This window comes from Callionymus lyra, chromosome 1 (genome assembly GCF_982586985.1).
Source record: "Callionymus lyra chromosome 1, fCalLyr1.hap1.1, whole genome shotgun sequence".
In the NCBI taxonomy this organism is placed as follows: Eukaryota; Metazoa; Chordata; class Actinopteri; order Syngnathiformes; family Callionymidae; genus Callionymus; species Callionymus lyra.
In genome coordinates this window covers 5,296,614-5,320,072 of record NC_141818.1, presented here as the reverse complement: position 1 = coordinate 5,320,072, position 23,459 = coordinate 5,296,614, and the positions used below count along the sequence as shown (strand labels likewise).

Below are 23,459 nucleotides of genomic sequence, written 5' to 3'. Positions count from 1 at the left end.
TAATGAAACCCCCTGTTGCCTTCAGCCCCCTTAAAATAGGACCTTCTAGTTCGTTCTTTGGGGGACCAATTCAAACAGGTTTCATCCAGGTAACTATAAATTCTGTGCTATATTAGCAACACACTTTCACTGCAAATACATGGTTAGTGTTGAAGGAAATTTACTGACGATAAATAAAACGTGAGAAGTGTAACCTGGGAAAACATAGAATATAAATTAAATGACATATAAAGTAAATAAATGTGGGCCAGGAAAATGGAATACTTTGCTGCCACAGGGGTTCATCACCATTTGGTTCTCTGCAGCAAGTCGTGTGATATTCCAGCGATCACGAAAACAACAGTCGGAACGTGAAAACCTAAAAAAGTCACCATGAATCAGCACTTATCGGTCACATGGATGTTTATTCGTCAGATAAAAAGTCAAATGGCCTTTTCTGGAGCGACAGAAGGTGCTGACTGTTGGCAGTGGTGCAATTAAAAGAGAACGTTGATGGCTCTTGAAAACACAATTTAAAAAAAAAAAAAAAAGAAAAAAGGTGAGTCCAGCTAGTATTTCGGGTAGAGTACTCTGTGGATCTGTCCGTCGGCCTTTTGTCTGTCCAGCCACTTCCCGCACTGGAAGATGGTGGTCACCGAGTTGGCCGTGTTTGTCACCTCCACACACTCCAGATACCAGCTGGCGCTGGTGCTGCTGTTGTCGTGCTCCACTTTAACCCTCAGCAACTCCCCCAGGTCCAACATCTCCAGGACGAATCTGTCCGTTCGCCCTCGTTCGAAAAGGTTCCGCCACTTTTTCCTCAAGGGTCTCTTACCTGAGTCTCCGTTGACGCCGTAGACTGTGATAAAAACGTTGGAGTCCGTCCCTGCTGACTTGACGTCACCGGTGATGACGATGATCTCGTACTTGACGGGAACCAGATTCCGCACTTTGCTGGCGAAGCTCTCGACGGACTTGTAGCACTCGAATGTAAGGAACTGGTCCTTTTTGGCCGACAGAGTGATCTGAGCGTCACAGTTGAAGAAATACCTGAAGAGAGTCGATCAATAATAAGGTTTAAACACGCTCAGTTCAGATCATCAGAAATTGTGTTATTCTTCAAGCCTGATGTCACAAGAATCATGGGATTCATCTGAATCTATTTGAATTCCTACTCACTTGTTTCCGAGCTCCTTCTCCGTCACCACCACCTCCGAAACGTGCCAGGTCGCCTCACTCTTTGGCTTCTTGCCGTCTTTGGTTATATGGCCGATGCAGATGCTGGCAATCTCTCCCACGTGTTTGGACGAGAACTCGAAGGTGTCTGTGGCTCCGCTGTTTAAACATTACACATAATTAAAAAACGCAAAAATCAAATTGAACCGTGTCCCAGTCACTGAAGCACTGTTACATTGTGTTACGAGGTGTTCTCTTTTTTCATGTTGCATTAAGTCATTTTGCTTCTGTTGTGCTACATTGCGCTGTACTAGGATACACTTATGTTACGTTGGGCTATGTTTTATTAAACTATGTTACATTGCGATGCCTTATGTTGCTCTAAATTGCGTTGGTAACATAATTGTGTTACTTTAAGTTACCTGATGTTACGTTGCGCTGCGTTACGTTGCATTGCGTTACACTTGCAAATTTAATTTATGCGTTTGCTTCAGTCTCACGTGTTATGTTTTTCCTGTTATTATCAGAACATTAAAGTGTGTTGAAGAGACAATGAACTGCGCCACAAACCTCTGGAACTTCTTCTTCTTATTCTCCAAGACAAACTCCTTGGATCGAGCCTTTCGTCCTTCGAGGATGATCCAGGCGTTTTCGCCGGTGGAAGCTTTGTCCGTGTTCGCGGTCGTCGTGGTGATTTCATATTCTGAGACAGACAAAGATGGGATGTTTTCTCCTCAACCGTGGATGACGACACACGTCCCTCTACTCACTGGTTTTATCGCTGAGATCGATGGCGTCGTTGTTGGCACAGGCTAGCTCTCTCATCGTCTGCCTGTCGTCTTCGTTCTTGGCCAGCCAGCGGTCACATGGGAAGCGAAACGTCTCGTCCATGGCCTCGTCCTTCACGTCGATGTACTCCAGGTGCCAACCGGGCGACGGACCTGAGCGAGAGAGCAGTGAACGGTGGTGTCCAACATCCACGTCACCTCTGACCCTCGCTGACCTTTGTTGTCGTGCCAGACTCGGACCTTGGACAGCTCGCCCAGACTCAGCAAGTCGGGGAACCTGAACACGTCCTTCACCTTCCGCTCAAACTTGTTCCTGTTGGTGCTCTCCTTCAGCGCCAAAGTGCCCGTGTCCCCGAACTCGCCGAAAAGCATCAGGAACACGTTGGCGTCCGTGCCGGCACCTGTGCACAAAAGATCCGGTTGAAAACCTTCAACGATGAGGTCTGGTGCCGACTCACCTCCAATGTCGCTGGTCTGAACCTGGATGACGTAGCAGGTCTTTTCCACCATCTCCTCATCATCCACCACCGCGGGCAGCTCGCATTCTTTAGTCCTCTTTGGCCCCTTGCTCTTGGACAGCCAGTTTTCGTAGGTGAAGGAGTAGACTTCCTCTGTGGTCAGGTTTCTCATCTGGATCTTAAACACAAAACCACATTGTCATCCTCAACTCAGTCATTTTGATTTTGGTTCCTACGGAGACGACCCTGAATACTAACTACCAGGGATGGTCCCCTCGGAAGAACTAGTCAAAGTAGCTGGGGTGAGGAAAGTCTGGGCCTTCCTGCCATGTAAGCGAGAAAATACGAGACAGGGCAAAACGAGGGGATGGACACCCTAATCAGATCTGATGGTAGTAACCAGACTGGTAAAGTGCTTTATCGTGAGCTTTCCTTAATTAGGGATTATTAGGCCTAATTGTCTTTTTCTATTTGGCTACAAAAAAATCCTGACAGATAATAACATAGACTAGACTTTCTCCTCAACCGGCAGTGACACGCGAGTGTTGAGTTGAGACCCATGATATTCTAAATGGGACCAAGACCTGAGACCACCAAAAGAACATGAACTGAGATAACTTTGTTATGATGACACTTCAAATAAAATTGAATTGAATTGAACTGTAACATAGACATCCTCTGTTACATTCAAGGCACACTTTGTGCTTCTTAGAACTTTATATTAACAAACAAAAAGGACAATAAAATTCCCTTCCTGATCCTCCATGTCTGATTCCTAAGATTTTCAAAACACATTTGTTTCTACAGTAAACATAGAAAAGGTCTGAGGAGTTACCCAGTCCAGAAACCAGTCCGGACGACTTCCTGTTCCGTCAATGCGGAGTCTGATCTTCTTCAGGGGGGCGATGTCGTCTATCTCCAGACTGAAGGTGTCTTCTTGACCTCTCTCGAACCTGAAACGGAGCATTCATTTTATAGACCCTTTTTTTGGCCAGTGACGGAACCCACCTGTCCCCGTTTTTTGGAAGCTGCATCTCCTCCGTGCTGCCGTTGGCACCGTACACGATCAGGAAGATGTTGGTGTCAGTGCCGGCGTATTGCGTGTCACCGGTGACGACGGTGATGGAGTAGACGACCTGGTAGATCCAGACCGGTGTGAGGTTTATTTGTGTCACATGATGTCACATGGCGGGAAACCGTGACTCACTTTTCGGACGATGTTGATGGTGCTCGAGTCCAGTACGTTAAAGAGTCTCGCTGTCAGACCGTCGCCTCTGTCTTTGGCCAGCCAGCACTTACACTGAAAGATGTATTTGATGCCTTTGGTTGGCACGGCAACCGCCAGCTCGTCGACCAACCAGCAGCTCTCCGGTGTGGCGCCGTTATGACCGAGCTGAGGAGAAGGAAGGAGACAATGCACTGACAAAGGAAGCTATTTTGAACGTAAACAAGGGGGGCCTCACCTCAACCCTCTTGATCTCGCCGACATCCGTGCCGTAGCAGACAAAATGCTCCATGGAGCCGGAGGCGAAGCAGGTCTTTCCCTCTGGCAGGTCCATCCACAGGCGGTCGGTCTCAAGGTCACCCGGGCCGATGATGATGACGTAGGCCCGGGCTGTGGTGCTGGATTCACGCTCCACCCCCGTGGACAGAGTGAAGTGATACGGGATGACTGAGGAGAGAAACAAAGTTCTGAATCACTCAGAGAGGTTTATATGTCTCCTGCCAAAACTCACAGAGGTTAATTGATAATGACATGTAGTTAGACTTGAGCATACAATCTTTGGCCAGCCTGTGTGCGCCATCGGCCCCTAAATTTTACAGCCCTCATTTTCTTTTCTATTTTATTATTTATTTTTTCTATAGCTACAAAATGAAAAATGTATTTTTAAATGTTTTTTTCCCCTGAATGTATTTAAGATGAATTTGTATATAAGAAATTCAATATAATAATAATCAAGATTTTATAATAATTTCATGGAAGAAAAACTCTTTAAAGTACTTATCTAAAATAGCGTACACCCCATTATATCATTATATTAACAATTTCTTTTCAGTCTTGAGTCTATGACTTGGCCTCTAAAAAAAGGTACTTTCCTATAAAACGGACCAACAAGCAACCCCCAAAATATACGTTGAGTTAAAAGAAGTACTTTTTTAAAATATATTTACAACAACTCAAGAGCTCATTGTAGAAAAATGTTTTGTTATATTTTTCTTTGTTTTATGTACATTATTGAGTAATTTCTGTCTCACTAAAACAGATTTTTTTTTTTTTAACTGAAAAAACACAATTTTTTTCCCAGCCTTCGATATGTTAATAATTCCCAACTTGTTTTTACAGTTAGAGCTTTCTTTCCCTTCCTTTCAACAGAAGGGTGATATGCTGTGAAGCTCTAATGAGTTTGCAATGCAAGACATGATTTAAACATGAGAATAAGTCAAATTCAGGGCATCAGATTTTAAACTGAACACGAAAGGCTAAAGTTGACATTATTGTTCCTGGCATGCATCGGTTGTTACACATTAATGCATTAAAATTACTTACTCGGTCCTTCTTCAGCCACAGTCACTTTCTTCTTCTTCTTCTTTTTGTTTGCGTTCCGGTCCAGACCCAGTTTGGCCTGAGCGAGCCTCTTGGAATATGGATCCATGTTTCGTTCGCCCTCGTAGTCCTGGACCAGACCCGCCCGTCAAGACAAATCTCACGACTCGAACTTCTTTATTTTTAGCGGCTGCAAAACTAACCTTGACGTAGAAGGTCCTATCTACTCGTCCGTCCTCCTTTTTGGTGGACAACCAGCGCTCACACAGGAACATGTAGACCTCCTCTGTGTCCAGGTCCACCACCTCCACCTGGTCCAGGTACCAGTCGGCTGCCACCATGGAGTTGTCGTGACGGATCCTGATCTTGAAGACTTGGCCCAGGTCCACAGCCTCCATGCTGAATTTGTCCACCTGCAGGTAGAGAGGGTCAGATCTTTGACAAGAGACTGTCCCGGAGATCTTCTGCTACCTCTCCTCTCTCAAACTTGTTCTTGTTGTTCTTGGATTTGGAGAGTTTTCGCTCTCCCGTGTCTCCCAGGTTTCCGTAGATGGTGAGGAAGACGTTGGCGTCGGTTCCTGCTCCGTACATGTCGCCTGTCCGTACCGTCACCTCATAAGTGTGAGCTGTGGACCACAGAGTGATCGGTAGTACAGTTTGTTTCCCTCCAGAATCTGTTGAAGAGTGATCTAAACCAACAACAGAGTTAGAGAGACTTACTCTCCAGAGCGTCTTCTACTTCTGTCTCTGTTGTTTTCAGTTTCCCGTCCCTCAGCAGCTTCTCCGTGATGATGTCGGACGGAACCAGCTCCCGCACCGTCTCCCCGTCGTCCTCAGATTTGGCCAACCAGGTCTCACAGGGGAAGATGGTCGTCTCAGAACCCTGACGCAGAAGTGTCGGCCTTTCATTTGCAACAACAACACGTCGGACTTCTGTCTTACCTTTCCTTTCCTGAGCTGACGTCTGATCTCCACCCTGTCCAGGTGCCACCCCGGGTTGGTGCCCCTGTTGTCGTGACCCACCCTGATCTTCTCGATGACATCACCGACATCTTCCAACTGAACATAAGCGACAGTTTACAGCAACAGTTTACAGCAACAGTTTACAGCAACAGTTTACAGCGCCGTGACGCGGCGGCAGGAGACGACGGTAACGCTCACCTCCACGATGAACATGTCCTCAGCTCCTCTCTCGAAGTAGAGTCGCCGCTCTCTCTTGTTGACGCAGAGATGCTTCTGCTGCGTGCAAACTCCTTTCCTGCCGTACAAGACTATGAACACGTCAGCGTCGGTTCCGGCTGCGAACACGTCGCTGGTGAATATTTTGATCTCGTAAGGAACGACTGGGAAAGAAAAGAGACAAGAACATCAGCACAGTTTCGAATTTGCTGGGACTGTTTTTCAAACTGGTTTTGTGCAAGTCATGGTCTAATGTTGTCTCATTTATGGACAAAATCAATTTATTCAATCGATTGTTTTGGGCTCGTAGTCAGGAACTTCTTTAGGGCCTTCACCAACAAGCGTCATTTTTCTACTTGTTCTGCTTCCTCTTTTTGCCATTCCCAAATGGAAAATTGATGTTAGATTGTTTTCTGGTTCCAAAGTTGCTGGAAAATGCACCAGGTAAGGTGGTCCTGGTCTATCCTATAAGGTCTCCTGTCAAATTCTGGCCACAGAGCCCCATTTTAGCGGTCTTTGTCGGCTATAAGGGTTTTCTATCATCCTTGGGTTGGTGTCTACTGTCTACTATTGTTGTTTCCTGAAAGGTCTTAGTGTTTCTTCTACTTTGTCATTGTGTTTTCTCTATAGGTTTAATTGTTTCCTCTAAAGTTCTAAAAGTTCCTCAAATGGAATTTTCACTGTGTCTCCTCTAAAGGTCTTAATGTTCACCCTGAAGGTCTTGGTTTTTCCTCTAAGGGTCTTGGCTTTCAATTTGTGTCTTTGTTTTCTGACACCAAAGTAAGTTTGGCACTTGTGCTGGTGACAAAAAGAAAGGTCTAGGATTAAAAAACTCTTACTTGGTTCCTCCCCCTGACTTCACTGAATGTGCTGGTTCAACTGCTGATGTTGTTTGTATTAGTTTCAACTCACATGGCGTGTAGAACTCGGTCTGCAGATCTGCTGGATAAAGGTCCCTCACTATTGCGCCGTCATCTTCTCCTCTGTCCAGCCAGCGCCCGCAGGGGAATCGCATTCTCTGACCCTGAGACGGAGCGTCGATCTCCACCCAATCCAGGAACCACCCTGAAGATCCTCCTGCAACATGGTGTTACTGATGGTCCACCCAGGAAGCTGCAGTGGTCCTCACCTGAGTTGTCATGACCAATGCGCATCTTCTCCAGGTCGCCCAGATCCACGGCCTCCACGGTGAACTCGTTGATCATCCCCTGCTCGAACTTGTTCTTGTAGTTCTTGCAGGCCTTCAGGTTGACGACTCCTGATGGGAAAAGACTATTTCACTTCGGCTCATCACAAACTCCAACACACGACCTGACCTGTGTCGTCCTTTTCACCAAACAAAATGGCAAAGACGTTGGCGTCAGTTCCAGCATATTTCTTCTCTCCGGTTTTGATCTTGATGCTGTAGGTTGTCGACATTGCTGCAGGCGGAGAAGAGATGAGAAAATATATCTTGACAATGACAAAGCGTTTTACATTTTTGCTCAAGTCCCAAAGTGGCGCCTGTTCCCTCCTCGTCCTCGTCCTTCTTCATGAAGGCCTCGTCCACCGGAACCAGCTCTCGAGCGATCTGACCGTCGTCCTCGTCCACGGCCAGCCAGCGGTTACAAGGGAAGTAGTATCTGCACGTGAAGAACAAGCAGCATGTTTAAGCTTAAGATACTCCTACAGACTTTCCTCAAACCAGGGGTATACACACACACAAATACAACATAAACACTAATACTGAACATACATACATTATTTACTCCACTTTTACAACACCGTACCTCAATCAACAAACCCAACATGCAGACAACCATGGAACACACACATAGTCAATACCTCATGTGTAACTACACCTACATAAAAAACGCCCAAACCAAATATCACCGATAAAAAAAAAACACAGACACACTCCCACAAACAGATGCACATTCCTCACACCAAGTGTTAACCATTTGTATAAACAAAACATCACAACATGACAACAACACTCAAACGAAACACGTTGTACCTCAAAAACCATTCACGCAACCTCATGTACAACACAAATATTAACACAAATACTAACCTACATTACTGGAGTACACATACACCCTTCTCAAATCAAAGTGTACACACTCTTGCTTACCCACACAAAAGTAGAGTCAAATATATAGCCCCTAATACAACTGTAGTAACACATCAACAGAATATTTCAACACGGACACACTTGGATAAACTAACACCGAAACAGGCAAAGACTCCACATTGAAACACAATTACACACCCACATGCCACTTCTACACACCTCCACTAACACAAACAAAACCACGCACTAGAACACACCAAAGCACACTCATAAATGCAACTAAACACAGGCATGGATTCTTCTTGTTAAAACCCCACCATCGGATCATCTTCACCTACGTGGTGTCATCTTTGGTGTCCACTATCTCCACCCGGTCCAGGTACCAGGAAGAGTTGGAGTGTGTGTTGTCGTGACGAATCCGGAGCTTCCTAAGTGGTCCCAAGTCAACGGCCGTGACGGTGAATATGTCCTCCTGCGTCAAGACAACATTAAATGAATGGGATGTTGATCTAAATGAGAAGGTTGTAGGTTCAAATATAATACAGCTCTGTGACCCTTTACGCTCCTTAATCACTTATTAAAGGGATGAAGCACTAATTACAGTTTCACTTAACTCTTCATAATTTACAAAACTATTCTCAGAGGACTGTTGTGTCGTCCCCTGACGGCGGCAGGTGTAACGCGGCGATGGATAATTCATGAGGAGGATTAAGTAATGAGTAAAAGTAGGCCATGATCAGGCGGCACAGAAGACTCCGTGGATCCGCTCGGTCTCAGCTGGCTCGCCTGCAGGAGTGTGTAATCGGACCAGAATACACTCCCACCTACACCTCTGAACAACGCCACCCACCTCTCAGCGCATCATCCTGGGCTTTCTTTCACCTTCCAGAAAAGCATTTGTCTGAGCCAGATGTAGAGACATATCTTCCCTCTTCTGTTTCTCTTCAACATCCATCTGAGATTCACTGGTTTCAAAATCGACTCCATTTACTGTTTTTTCAATTTCCTCTTGGAATTTTTTTCACTATTCATACACACCATGTTCTGCAGTGTTACACTCGTCCAGTTCTCTTAGTCTTTAAGATGTTGTTGTAAGACTTGCAGTTTTGAATAAATTAAACAGATTTCTTGAAAATGTAAAACTGTTGGACATGTGTGAAAAACAAAACTGATCTTAGTTCATTTTAAAACAATAAATAAAAAAGTACACGCCCACACTAACGAAAACCTGAAACTTCCTACACATACAAAAAAACACACCAAACACCAAAACATACTACTATACACTGACACAGATGCACACTTGAGCCACTTAAAACACATTTAAACCAAAGAACACACACAAAGTGATATGATCTGACACACAATTATATATATATATATATATATATATATATATATATATATATAATTATACAGCTTCACAACAAACCAGACAAATACGTATATGAATAAAAACATCCTTACATATACACTCTGAGCACCAATAGAAACACTAAAACACTTAAACATACTCACTTTGAACAACCAACAAACACCAAGACACTTTTACATACGCACTCTATTGCAATTGTGACGACGGCAAACACTAAAAAAACACTATATACTCAGTCTAAACACACAAAACATTTCTACACTATTAAACACTAACACTTTAACACAATAACATTCATACACACTTACACGTTAACATAATCACAATAAAATATTTCCTACACTATTATACACCAGCAGTAACACTTAACACACACACTACAGCACTCCAAACATTCTAAACATACACTAAGCCCTCCTACAAATGAAAAATTAAATCGTAAAACACACTATCAGAATCCTTAACTACAGCAAATGACTACACATAAACCTTAAAATACATGTTTAAATAAATTCACAACAAACTCACACAAAGCATCATACACAACTAATCACAACAGCAGATGCCTCTACACACTTGCAGACATACAAAATGACACATATTAACAACACACTACACACTATAAAACAATTCTGCTAAACAATGAATCTACAATCAATCTCCAAAATTCACACAGACCCACACAATTACTCCACACACACACACACACACACACACACACACACACACCCCCCCCCCCACACACACACACATCATCATGGTGTGACGCACATGTTTTTGTGTAGACATGTAGTGACTTCAGTAGTTGTGAGCCGTCTCACCTCCGGTCGCTCGAACTTGTTGAGGTTGTCGGAGTTCTTGAGGTAGCGCTCCCCAGTGTCTCCGTTTTCCCCGTAAATATTGATGAAGACGTTGGCGTCCGTCCCGGCTCCCAGCATGTCCCCGGTGAAGACGCTGACTTCGTAGGTGTTGACTGTGAGACAATACGTGGCGTGAATTACTAATCCTCTCTTTAACCCCTCGGTCAGCCTGGAAACTGTGTCAATCACAGACGTGCAGCAAGACTGTGAGTCTTCTACAGGTGAACTGAGTCCAAAGTATAGAGAACTCGTTCTTTTGAGATAAATCCTACCATTAAATGTACTTTTTTGTTTTTTTCTTTAATTTATTTTATAACTATAGCTCTGAACTTAAAACAAAAATCTTATATAACCCTAACCTAACATTTTATCATTTGTATTTTTCCTATACTTTTTAGAATTTTTTTCATGATTAAATCGTAATTTATACTTTAAAAAAACTTTTTCATAGTTTATGTTTTTTCGATGATTAATTTAATTAATAACTATAACCCTGTCCCTAAACCTAGCACACATAATATTTAATGATTTCTTTTTTCTAGTTATCTTTTTTGAAAAGCCTTTTTATTTTAAGATTTTCTTCATATTTTAAATTATTTTAATTTTATTTGTTTATTTTATATTCATTTGTTTATTTTATTTATTTTTTGATGATATTACTCCAGAAATTCCACTGCGACAACATCAATTGTATACTTAATAACAATAACAAAATAAATATTTGTATGTATCTATAAAGTAAATAATAAATGAAATACAAAAAAAAAGAGAAAAACTAGTAAATATATAATATTTGAATAAATAATGTAGTCAAATAAGTGGTATAATAAAATAAAATCAATATTACCGTATATTTAAATTAGAAATAATATTAACATGATCATTTTTCAAAAACACATGCTATAAAATGCTGTGTGTCATACTTTCCAGATCTTCAGCGTCCTCAGGCAGAAGCTCCACCACCAGCTCGTCGTCCTCCTCCCCTCGGGCCAGCCACCGGGAACATGGGAAGTGATACGTCAGCACCACCTCCTGCATCTCCTCTCCACCGTCCTCGTCGTCCTCCTCCTCGTCCTTCTTCTTTTTCTTCTTCTTCTTCTTGTCCTCCTTTTTCTTCTCCTTGGGCACCAGGGCCATGATCAGGTGTTTGACGTCCACCGTCTCAAGGAACCAGCCGGCGCCGACCCCGGAGTTGTCGTGGCCGATGCGGATCTTGTACAACTTTCCCACGTCTTTGGCGACGATCTGAGGAGTGATCGGGCAGGTCAGGTGACACGAAGTGACCTCAATAAAACTGTTGACAGCGTGTGAAGTTCTTCAGGTAAAAGAAAACCGTCACAAGAAGAGTTCTTTTTTTCATTCATTCATTTTGTTAACAAATGCACATGTGGAAGCTGGTTACACTATTGTTGACCTTGTTGTGTTTACACTGTTCTAACAGAGGGGGAGCTGCAACAAATATTTTTAATCCTCAGTAATGCTGCTTTTAGTGTCAATTAAAAAAGTAGGTAAATCTGCTTGGCGGTCCAAAGTTAGTGGAAGTTCAAAATGGCCAACTCTGGTATTCTGACTCCCTGCTCGCCGATAAACCTCTACATTAACTTGAAATCTAAATTTCATCGTGTATGATGCCAATATTCATGGGGCTTGTTCATTTTTGTGTTTCACTAGATGGCAGCAGTCATTAAGTCCACCCAACGCTAAAAGAACAATGAAATCCCACGAGATCCTGGAAAAGACTGAGGTCGAGGGCATACAGTCGACTCCAGCGGTTTCTAATCTTATGTTTGGACATATTTTGGTTTCAAAACAAATTAAAGCAGTTACGACTTCGTCAAGAGTCATGTGGTCTGTAAACACTAGAGTCAACAACTCGACAATACTACAAACAACTCCTTGTTCCAACAGTATAATATATAAAAAACTATCTTGTTTTGCTGTCCCTGTATTATGATACCAGATTCTTGCCAAAAAACAGCCCTAATTCCTACCTTGAATATTTCAGTGGCGTCTCTCTCGTAGTTGTTGGACCTGCTCTCCAGTCTGATGACCTCTGTCTTTCCGTTCTCGCCATAGATCTGGATGTAGACTCTGGCGTTCGTACCGGCGAACATCACGTCTCCAGTGACGACTGTTATCTCGTAGTTCATTACTGGAAAAAAAATGTTGTTCATAAGACAACAGTTGTGAACTGGAGGAGAGTGGGAGACACTTCTACTCACACTGCTCCATCTCCAGGATCTCGCTGGGGTAGATCTCCACTTCCGTCTTGCTGTCGGCTTCGTCCTTACTAAGCCAGCGGTCACTGGGGAACATGTACTGCTTCCCGCTCGCAGGGACCAGGATCTGAACACTGTCCAGGAACCAGCCGGCCCGCATGCCTTCATTGTTGTGCCCGATCAGCAGGCGGTTGATCTGAATGTGGTGAGAGGAAATTGCTCTGGAGTGAACAACGTTTGAAGATGTCGACGCGACCTGTCTCGAAGCAGTTCCCAAGGTTGTTTTATTTCAATTATTAAAAAAAAAAAAAGAAAAAAATGAATTCAACCTTTTCATAAACAAAATATTCAATTATTAAAAAAATGATTCAATGCTTAAAAAAGAACGAAAGAAAACTTAGAATTTAGAAATCTGGTTTATTTATACGCTGGATTTTTCTGCAGACCAGCATCAGCTTTTTTGCTCAGTTCTACTTGGTAATATTTACCTCCTCCTTGTATTTTCCCTTTTTTGACCATCTGTTTGTTTCTGGACATGTTCTCTTGTGGTGTTTTTTCCATAAGTGGGCCATTCATCTGTCGGCCACTTCATCTGGAATTCTACTTCTTTGATTGTTGGACTGAGAAAAAGACTGTTGGATATACTTTGTTGAGATTGTACTCATTGTACTAGCCACCATCTTGAGGACGCTTTGAAGACTGTTTCTTTTGTTTTAAGTATTTTGCATTAAAAGTGTAATTTTTGTACATTCTAAGTAAGCAGTGCATTGTTATATTTTGCTCCTGGGTCTCCTTTTTAGGAATATAACTTACCCCACTTGACAGTTTTATGTTCATTTAATTGTCACTTTGTTCAGTACTTTTTGTGCCGTTTAAATAACTTGTGTTGTGTTTGGTCATTGTTGTATTTAGAAAACAAAATGCAGTCTGATGACAACATCTACTCCAACATTAACCTCTTGTGTCTTACCTGGCCGATGTCAACGGTCTCCACAGTGAAGATGTCGATGCGACCCGTCTCGAAGTAGTTCCCCAGGTTGTTGTCGGAGACCACCAGCATCATCTTGCTGGTGTCGCCCTTCTCCCCGTACAGCTTGACGAAGACAACTGAGTCGGAGCTTCCTCCCGGAATGCTCCCCGTCTTCACTGCGATCTGGTAGTTGACGTCTGGCGAACACAAGAATCAACAGAAGATCCACCGGACTGGCATCGTCGTCTCACTTACTGAACAGTCGTTGGCCATCGGAGAGAGGAACCAACTCTCGGACGATCTGCCCGTCGTCTTCGCTGCGATCCAGCCACCTGGACAAGAGTTTCTGTCCATCAAGGGCTCGACCACAGACTTGAACCTAACTCACCGGCTACAAGGGAACTCCACGGCGTGAGCCTCTGCCTGCCCCTCCTCTCTCACGATGACTTTATCCAGGAACCAACCGTTTCCACCACCTTTGCCATCATGTCCAATCCTCACTCTACGGACCTGACCGAGGGCCACCGATTCCACGATGAACTCGTCCAACTAAAAGACACAAAGGTCACATGTCAGTGTTTCCCAACCCCTGATCTGGGGACCAGTACAGTCTGTGAGGTGTTTGCCTTGGGTTCATCACTCTTGCTAACATAACAGATGCTTCTCGTCAATCAAAAGGAAATTCTCGACTTACATTTCCTTTCTCGAATTTGTTGACGTTGTTTTTGCAGACAACCAGCTCGCGGTCTCCACTGTCCCCCTGGTCCCCGATCAGGTTGATGAACACAGACGCATCTGTGCCGCTGCCGCCGATCGTCCCGGTGCAGACTGTCACTCTGTACTTCATCACTGAGGTGAAGAAATATATTGAATTAAACATATGTTGCTTTTCTTTATTCACAGGACAAATGTATATGGAGGTAGAAGTATATCAGTGCCATCGAATGGTTGAAATGTCAAATGTTTAAACTTTTTTTTAATTTAAATGTTTTTTAAGGATCACATTTTTTTGGGGAATATTTGCATTCAATATTTTTTTCATTGAAAGGGGATTTATTTTTATTTTTACTATTTAATTTTCAAATTAAAGATTAACATTCTTTTCATTTTTAATTATATTATAAATGTAATATTTTTATTTATGTGTAGCCTTTTCAATTCAATATAAAAAAGTTATTTTAATAGCGCCAACATTTAATATTATATTCATCTTATATATGTGTATCAGTGCCATTCAATTGTACAATACTGTCAACGATTTTAAATTATATTTAAAAGGCTAGGATTTAAAAAAAAAAAATCAGAAATGTTTTTTTTTTAAATTATGGAATTTAGAATATCAAAATCCATCTTTAACAATATTTAATTAATTTTGAAAATATACAAATTATGTTATTTGATATATATATTTTTAAACTAATTCAACCTTTCCATATACAATATATTGAATTTACTATTAAAAAACAACTCAATTCTTAAAAAAGAAACAAAACCACTAACAGTACAAATCAAAGTAGAAACATGGCACGTAAATAAGTGGTCGTGAAGCCAAGGTAAAGTGTGGCCCTTGGCTGTATTTGTGTGGTTAGAATAAGACTGTTCATGTAGAAGGTTTAGTTATATCTGTATTATAATTAATCACTAGTTGTATTCCTTCAGGAATTCTCGCATGTTATTTGTCATTTCTGTCGAGTATTTCTTGTACATACATGGCAGTGGTTCAGAGATCTTCTCCCCAGTAGCTGGAAGTTCCCTCACAACCTCGTTATCGTCTTCGTTGGTGTCCAGCCAACGCTCGCACGGGAATCTGTACTTTTCTTTTGTCAACGTTTTCATCAGCGTGGCCTAGTGGACGAAAACCCAAACAAGCATAATCAGATCTTTTTCTAGACAAAATGATACGGACATGTTTGATTGATAACAATTGTTTCATTTTCTAACCCAGAAAGTTCATTCACTTGCGACACAAAGAGTTATTGATGCAAATGTGTGATTTGTGTTTGAGATTCTTTTCTTTGACTGTATTTTTGTGGCCCTCATGTGGTCAAAGATAATTGAGAAACTTAACAATATTGTCATTTTTAATTCATTTGCTGAGCTCTAAATATAGTTTATTTCTTTCAGACTTTTATTCTCTGTTTTTGTCATTATTTCCCCTCAAAAATATTGTTTAATTGATTATAAAAAAGTATTTGGTGGAAAGGGATTTTATATTAGATTTGTAAGGGTGTCCGCTGGCTCTCGGCCAAATGAACTGGGATAGGCTCCACCCCATGAATGAATAAATGACAAAGTTATATAAACATATATACATACATATACATACATATATATATATATACATACATATTTATATTTATACTTTTCGCTTCTTTTTTTAAACTATTGCCGCTCACAACAGCCACTGTATAAATGTGGCACCGGAGGAAATGTAATTGTCCCCCATTTAGTTAGGCAATAGCTGACAATGAGCTGACATTTTGAAGAACATCTACCCCACCTTTAATGTCAAGAACAGATTCAAAGGAAAGGTTTGAGTCGAGGACTCGACTGACTTTACTCAGGTGCCATCCAGCAAAAGGATTCCTCTTCTCGTGCCAGATGCGAAGTTTGGTCAGCTTTCCCAAATCTGGAAGTTCCACCTGATCGCCACGGTTACAGACGCGTTAGCAGGCGAGAGAAGACTTTTGATCGCGAGAGAACTTACCATGAACCTGTCCACCTGTCCTTGTTCAAAGTTGTCCGTCTTGTTGTCCAGCCTTATCTCGTCCGACTTGCCCTTCTGTCCATACACCTGGAAGGAGATGTCCGCGTCCGTGCCGGCGCTGGGAATGTCTGAGGTCCAGATCCACAGAGACCAGGGATGCTCTGAGGGCGACAGATGTCTCAGGTGGTCGACGTGGTAACCAGAGGTCATAAAGAAGAGGTGGAGGGTTACTTTTCTGCCTCTTCTGCCGCAGCGACACCATCTCGTACAACTCCCTCTCGATCAAGCCGTCGCCCTCTTTCTCATCCAGCCATTTGCTGCAGGGGAACGTCTGCTCCACGCCCGTGAAGGGGCAGTAGACGACCACCTGGTGGAGACGAAAATAAACTGCATGTGTTGGTTTCCCGCAACGTGGTTCATTGACTCTGTACCTTCTCGCAGTACCAGCCAGCGCTCACGCCTCCGTTGTCGTGGCCGATGGTCACTCTGCTGAGCGGGCTGAGCAGGGCAGCGATCTCAACGTTAAAGATGTCGGTCAGGCCGCGCTCGAATTTGCCTCCTTCCAGAAACACCTGGATTGAACAGAAGTGTTTGTACTCATAGTTCACTGTCAATAATGAAGGTTGATTATTTATTTTAATTTTTCAAAGTTGCTTCAATCTAATATTTTCAATAAAAAGACTAAAAAACGTATTCAATTTTTATAACACAAACTCCTTTATTTGTTTTAGTGAGGACAAAACATTTGTAAATCTACCATAAAGGGCACCTAATGTGAAAACCCAACTCTTCCTCTCCAAGATGCAGTAAGTCCCTCATCATGACCGTGTTTTGAACTTATTACTCTATAAAGTTCTCCCCCGTCTGAAATCTCAGCGAACGACAGGTTACGAGAGCAAAGTCCATTATGCCTTAATAATAGCTTCACTCCTCCTCCAGCCAGCTTCAATCACATCTCAGCTTTGTTTACACAATGAGTCCCTTGGAGGTGGAGACTTCTGGTATGGATTTGACACAGAAGATTGGGCATGGTTATGGTAAACAAGATTTAATATCCAGATAAATTAAGTGTTTTCAGTGGGCGGGGCTTAAGGATTTTCTAATTTAAATATCTTTACTTATAGAGTACAACAATAGAGGTATAAAATCAATTTAAGACGCACTTAAACCGACACATTAGTTACCATTTAAAATTGAGGAGCCCAGAGGATTTGCACACATTGATAGGAGAGGCATCAACAATAGAAGAAATCATACATCATTGTATACTGAATATCATAAGCGGACACTTTTTTTGTCATCACTCCATTTCTTACCCGCCCGCTGTTCTTCATTCCCTTGGAGCCGTACATCACTATGTGAATTTTGGAGTTGGTCCCGGCACCCCGGATGTTTCCCGTCACAATCTGGACGTTGTACACGATACCTAACGGGTAGAGTTACATGCCAGGCTATCAAGAGTGTGTGTGCCAGCAGCACACTTTGTTTCACCAGCACTGATACTCTCGGAGGAGTTGAGCTGGAACCGGATCAAGTGGATCAAAACACGCAAGAATGAATGATCACGCAGTGAACCGCTGGCAACAAGCATTATGGCAGAAAATAAACACACAAATGATGCTCTTTGATGATATATTCTTCTTTGAGAAGGCTTGAAACTATGCACGTCTTTCCACACAAGATATATTTATAATCTTGAGACATTTTTTTGGGAACATTTCAAGTCAAATTCTGTCACTGTTTCTCTCAGATGGAACTTGAATGCGATTTCAAAATCCCACCTGTGGGTTGAGATCCCCCGACCAAGATGTCTCGCTGTATTTTCCCATCATCCTCGTCGATGGCGAACCAGCGGTTGATTGGAAATTCATACACCATCTTGTTCCCCAGGTCGTCAATAACCACCTGCGGGTGAGAAGAGGAGGGACTGGTGAGAGTTGATGATCATTTTTTTTGTTCATTTAAGAACAAACACTGATGTGTGACCAGCTGCTCTTTGACTAAATCATCATCATTTATTTAGGTCTCGTCCAGTTCTGTGCCAACCGGGTCATCGGGTTTAGGGTTCCAGTCGGAGAAGGAGAGCTCTTTGAGAACAATGCCCTTTAAAGTGCAACAGCCAGTGTACAGGGCTTATGGCCAGACTCTGGAAAGAACATTCCTCTAGTCTGAATCTCTGATGGATGAATGATGGACTCCTTTATGACTTTTGTTCCATGAGGTTTTTTATCGATTCCTATGTTGTTTATTTTTGTTCAATGGACATGTTTTCATGATATGTTCTTGGTTATAATGAATGTAACAAACGTTTTTTTTCCCACATTATTTATTTTCTCCTATACTTTCTTACTTACTCACTATATTGGAATTAATTTTTCCCCAAAAAGTGCATTGTTTTGTCAGGTCGCCACCACTTTGTGAGCCTTTTTTTCCACAATGCTATTAGTGTAAGAATATATCAATACACTTAAATATCCAGATATTTCCTTTTCAAGATACTGTATTGATATTCAACACTGAATCCTCAAAGAAAATTGGGGCTTTAAATTCATATTATATTATTTTTGTCAGTTATTTTATTATTTATATTTCAATATAAAGTGTATAAAATAAAAATGTTATGTTGCGATTTAACTTCCGCCAGCTAGATCACAGCCGTCATTATGTCCTAAAAAACAATGAAATCCTGCAAGAACCGGCCGATGACTAAGGACGAGAGGATACATTTGACTCTAGCCGCTTTTAAAGGTGATGTTTGGACATATTTTGGTTTCAAAACAGATAAACAGTTACGATTTCGTCAAGAGTCATGCAGTATCGCAAGATATCGTATTGTTGCCACTGTATCGTGCAACAAATCGTATTAGTGAGTAAGTAAGTAATAGTTATTTGTAAAGCGCCTTTCTAGACCAGGGCACTTGAACAAGCAGTACACAGTTAAAAATACCTAATACTTTAAAACTCTAAAAGGTCAGGTGAGACAGCTGTGTTTTGCGAGATTCTTGCAAAAAATAGACCAGTACTGGTCTGAGACTAATTTAATTCTGGGCTATTCTCATGCTATTTTATTTGAGTTGTTTTTAACTGTAGGCTGCTCCGTGAAAATAATGCCGACATTAAACAGGTCCATGGTACATAAAAGGGTTAGGCTAATGATATTTCCCTGTACCTGTATTGTACATCCCGCTGCAATGAAAGTCTCTGCTACAATATTAATTCCGAATCATTTTTCCGAATACAGTATCTTTGAATCCCTCTGTCAATCAAATTGAGGTGAGCCAGGAGGTTTGCAATTTTCTACAAATCTACTCTGGCTGACGAGTGACTTTCCTGTCCATCATCCACTGAGCTCGGCTGCTGCAGCCCCAGGTAAGATAATCCCTTAATGAGTAATGGTTTCCCTTTACACCAAGAGTAGGGTGACATCATGCATGTCCCCCATCTGTGTGTGTGTGTGTGTGTGTGCCAGCTGTTGGACTCTGTTGAGTGTATGTGTGAGCAGGAAACACACCGATCACATGTCTTAAGTACGACTGCGTCGACTACTGTAGGAAACCTTAGACAATCAGACAAGGAGTCGAAGTTCGGCTCAATGATTGACTTTCAATGCGTCACATTATCTCCCCCGACTCTCGTGTCCTGTTCACTACGTTTGGGTGGAAGTATTTTAACTTGATTTTCGACCAGTTTTTAAGCAATTTATTCATTAATTTCCTTCTGCTTTATCCATGTTGATTGATTTAAAAATAAATACATACATGTAGCTGGATTATTATAATGTCAACTGCTCACAACGTTAAACAAGAGGCAAAACCATCATCAAGAACTTGTATGAAAGTCCTTTTCATATCCAACTTCTGATGAACTCATTGAGAAAAGCTAAGAATGTTGAATCTGAAGATTCTGCCTCAATGTTTCATTTCACATGGAATCGTTCCTCACGAGAGCTGCCTTTCAAGATCAAAGAGCTCTGAACGCGTTTCCAAAAGACAGTTGACGAGTTACAAACTGATTCCATGTTAAACTTTCATGAGTGGACTCTGAAAATCCTCCATCTTGGCTCAATTAGTCTGGGAGAAAAAATCCACTTTGGCTCTGATATGATCTTGGTCTGATATATTTTATACATTATTTCAACACATTAAACCAAAAAAAGTTTTAGTCTGAAGGGTGAGAGGGCTGATCAAAGCTATGCTATGTGAACTTATTTATCGAAAAGTACCATTAAGACATCATTCTGAGGTATCTAGGTCAGAGTATACTTTGTAGTATTTGGCGCAGACAAGGAGAAAGTGCAGACGGACGGCCACATGTGGCCCTCTTTGTGTTTATTATGTCAGATTGAAACTATGAAACTGAAGATTTAGTCATGTTTCTGACAGCAAACCAATCAATTATCTTCAAATGTGTTTATGGTGAAAGAGTTTTTGCAACTTGTTTCCTGGATTGGAGCCTCTGAGGATGCAATTTTGACTTAATTGACGCAAAATTTGCATCTTATAATTAAAATAGAGACTACAATTAAATTCTCTTTGAACACTAATCTACTGTTACAGATCCTAAATGGATTTAGAATCAGAAAACATTTATTTACAATTTTGTAAACAAAACACAGACATTGTTTTCTTTAACAGTATAGACTAAAATGAATTAAATGAATAATATAAGATACTCGTAATACATTAGAGTGAACATTTGTAATAAAATAAAATAAAAAATATATATTATTCAGTGTGCGTTGGACTGACTGATGTACACTAGGATATCTTGGATGTAATCTGATTAGAGGTTCAAGTACCTTGTCAACAAACCAGCCTGCCGACGAGCCTTTGTTATTGTGTCCGATGGTGATCTTCCTGATTTTGCCCAGGTTTGGTGCTTCGACAGTGAACTTGTCCTCGGTGCCTTTCTCGAAGTTGTTCTTGTCGTTGTCAAGTCGTCTTTCCCCTGAAAAAAAAAACAAAAAACATTCCGTCGTCAATTTAGCACTGTTTCTCTTTCTCAGTTTGTTTGTTTTCTTACCCGTGTCGCCAAACTCCCCAAAAATATTCACGAACACGTCTGCGTCTGTGCCGCTGCCCTTTATGTCTGCGGTGAAAACACTCGCCACGTACTTGTTGTCTGGAAGAACAAGCACAGAAACAAAGATTGTAACTTCTGTACACGTACAGTATATGTATTAGTATAAAAAACTATTTTTTAAATTTAGAAGCCAAGAATAGACAACATCTTAACTTAAGTCAACACAAGATAATCAAACTTTTCTTCCTCATTGGACACAAAATGGATTGCATTTAAGTTGAGCAACCTTTTTAATGACACATTTAGTTGTAAAATAATCGATCTATGATATTTTAATGATGTTATTTAATGTTTATATTTCAACTGTAATGTTTGAGTCACTCATTATATTTTATTTATTTATTTTATCACGTATCCACACCACAATACTGGCAATATACGTTTTCTGTTTCTGATACACGAGAAAGACGTAATAATATTAATGAATGTAGGTCAGCATCATGTTAACAACCTCCAGGTTAAGTCAACGGATTAGCAGCTGCTTCCAAACTTCCCTTTCTCTTCAGCCTGTTAAGCCAGCTAGGATTGAGGGATCATAATAAGTGGATATTTGACACCCTTGTCTCCTCACAGGTCAGGTTGATCAGCACTTGTCCGAAGAAAGGTAGCACTGGCGGCGTTCGTGACAGATGGCTGATCGACCCTGACGTTGATTCCTGATCCTTCCTTTATTATTTCGGAAAACTAGCTTCTTCTTGCAAGTATCCGCTTTCAACTGTCTTGTTCATCTTCTGGGCCACCACATCCATTCCTGGTCAGACACTGTCTCTTCTCTCCAGACATCGATCTGTCCTGACTTTGTCTTCAAACTGTGTTTGTGTTCTGCTGAACACTTCAGTTATTTCATTGAATTTATTTGATAAACTGTTTAATTTTATTTATTTATTTTATTTCTACACACAGTTCACTTCAATATATAAATATTTTATTTTATTGCAGTTTATTTTACTCAATTTCTTTTAATTTTTATATTAATTCATTACTCTATTCAACACTAACAACACAAAATAACTCCTAAACTCCTAAAGGATGTAGTACTTCTATAAATTATTAATAGTAGTAGTAATTAGTTTTGATGATACTTTTTTCTTTATTTTTCCATTTTTTCCAGTATATAATGAGGCCCCAACTTAAAATTGGACCTACTCCTGCCTACCAATGTGCTGTGAAGCTTCTCTGAGCATCTGTTTTAGAGAAGACATGACGGATCCATCCTGATACTCACACTTGGGTATCTCCATTGGGTCCATACTTCCTAGCAGGTCTCTGACGTACAGGCAGTCTCCCTCGACCTTACTGAACCAGTTGTTACACGCAAAGTAGAACCTCAGATGAGGCCTGATGACATCGGTCACCATCACTCTGTCCAAGAACCAGCTGGCGTTCAGGCCTGTGTTGTCATGTTCGATCCTTAAATGTAATATTAAGAAATTGTTATCAAGTATCTTTTTTTGTGATGATTTTTTAGCGTCACTCACCGGATCTTTTTAATGGTGCCGACATTGTGAGTTCTGATTCTGAACACGTCTGTCTTGGATCGCTCGAATGCAGTTCGGCTCCTGATAAAACAAAGGTAAAGAATCCACAACCACCAAAACTTCACAGACTTTATCTTTATAATTACCTCTTCTCAGTGCTGGTGAAGGGAAAAAAGAAGAAAAAGATCAGAATCACAGTTTCATCCTTCTGTCTTTTCTTGCTCGGTGTAATCTTTGGTCATTGGATTTTCACCACAACAACTTCAACACAGATTCCTTTTTCAATTTCTTGGATGAGATGTGATTATTTTCAACATAAGGGCCGTTCAGATGACGCAGCACTTTGTAAAAGCAAAGTGTGAGGGAAGACATTTTGCTGAAAATCTATACCGTTTCCCTTTTGTGTTTCAAAACATTTATGAAGTAATGTTCCTGATGTATGACATTTAAAATAAAAAATATAGTTTAAACACAACATTTATTCTTGTTGGACAATGAAAAACAAATACAAAAAGTGTTTATTTTTCTGGGGGGGGAAAACTGAAGAATGACTGAACTCAAAGGAAGATCCAATGACCAAACGTAACACG

General features: G+C 41.2%; 2 protein-coding genes across 2 annotated transcripts; both read right to left on the bottom strand.

The window, feature by feature from the left end:
* Window positions 1-366: 366 nt before the first annotated feature.
* On the bottom strand, window positions 367-16,816 carry LOC148087569 (lipoxygenase homology domain-containing protein 1-like). Its single transcript, XM_087789409.1, has 34 exons — window positions 16,741-16,816; window positions 16,541-16,676; window positions 16,310-16,470; window positions 16,158-16,244; window positions 15,312-15,447; window positions 14,297-14,451; window positions 13,991-14,151; window positions 13,858-13,934; window positions 13,603-13,799; window positions 12,636-12,828; window positions 12,405-12,565; window positions 11,337-11,658; window positions 10,375-10,526; window positions 8,517-8,650; window positions 7,602-7,747; window positions 7,442-7,546; window positions 7,255-7,383; window positions 7,038-7,202; window positions 6,108-6,289; window positions 5,889-6,005; window positions 5,667-5,829; window positions 5,418-5,572; window positions 5,150-5,359; window positions 4,950-5,076; window positions 3,865-4,073; window positions 3,609-3,794; window positions 3,410-3,537; window positions 3,237-3,354; window positions 2,402-2,579; window positions 2,159-2,344; window positions 1,926-2,096; window positions 1,726-1,858; window positions 1,159-1,314; window positions 367-1,029 (listed from the first exon to the last, which is right to left on the bottom strand). Exons 2-34 carry the CDS (start codon window positions 16,569-16,571, stop codon window positions 549-551), a joined length of 5,412 nt encoding a protein of 1,803 aa, XP_087645535.1. The 5' UTR covers window positions 16,572-16,676; window positions 16,741-16,816; the 3' UTR covers window positions 367-548.
* On the bottom strand, window positions 16,726-23,241 carry LOC148087568 (lipoxygenase homology domain-containing protein 1-like). The gene is made up of 9 exons (XM_087794529.1): window positions 23,123-23,241; window positions 23,016-23,027; window positions 22,870-22,950; window positions 22,617-22,801; window positions 21,332-21,430; window positions 21,108-21,256; window positions 18,091-18,214; window positions 17,626-17,735; window positions 16,726-16,881 (listed from the first exon to the last, which is right to left on the bottom strand). The coding sequence occupies exons 1-9, from the start codon at window positions 23,239-23,241 to the stop codon at window positions 16,726-16,728; spliced, it is 1,035 nt and encodes a 344-aa protein (XP_087650655.1).
* Between the last annotated feature and the right edge of the window lie 218 nt (window positions 23,242-23,459).

Excerpts from the sequence above, each read along its gene's own strand:
- LOC148087569 (XM_087789409.1), bottom strand. The coding sequence starts at position 16,571 with ATGGTGTCGCTGCGGCAGAAGAGGCAGAAAA. Across the intron at positions 15,448-16,157 it reads CTGGATGGCACCTGAGTAAA|GCCACGCTGATGAAAACGTT; the intron begins GTCAGTCGAGTC and ends TTCGTCCACTAG. Across the intron at positions 3,538-3,608 it reads CCATCAACATCGTCCGAAAA|GTCGTCTACTCCATCACCGT; the intron begins GTGAGTCACGGT and ends TGGATCTACCAG.
- LOC148087568 (XM_087794529.1), bottom strand. The coding sequence starts at position 23,241 with ATGTCTTCCCTCACACTTTGCTTTTACAAAGTGCTGCGTCATCTGAAC. Across the intron at positions 22,802-22,869 it reads GGCACCATTAAAAAGATCCG|GATCGAACATGACAACACAG; the intron begins GTGAGTGACGCT and ends ATTACATTTAAG. Across the intron at positions 18,215-21,107 it reads CAGGCTGGTTTGTTGACAAG|GTGGTTATTGACGACCTGGG; the intron begins GTACTTGAACCT and ends TCTCACCCGCAG.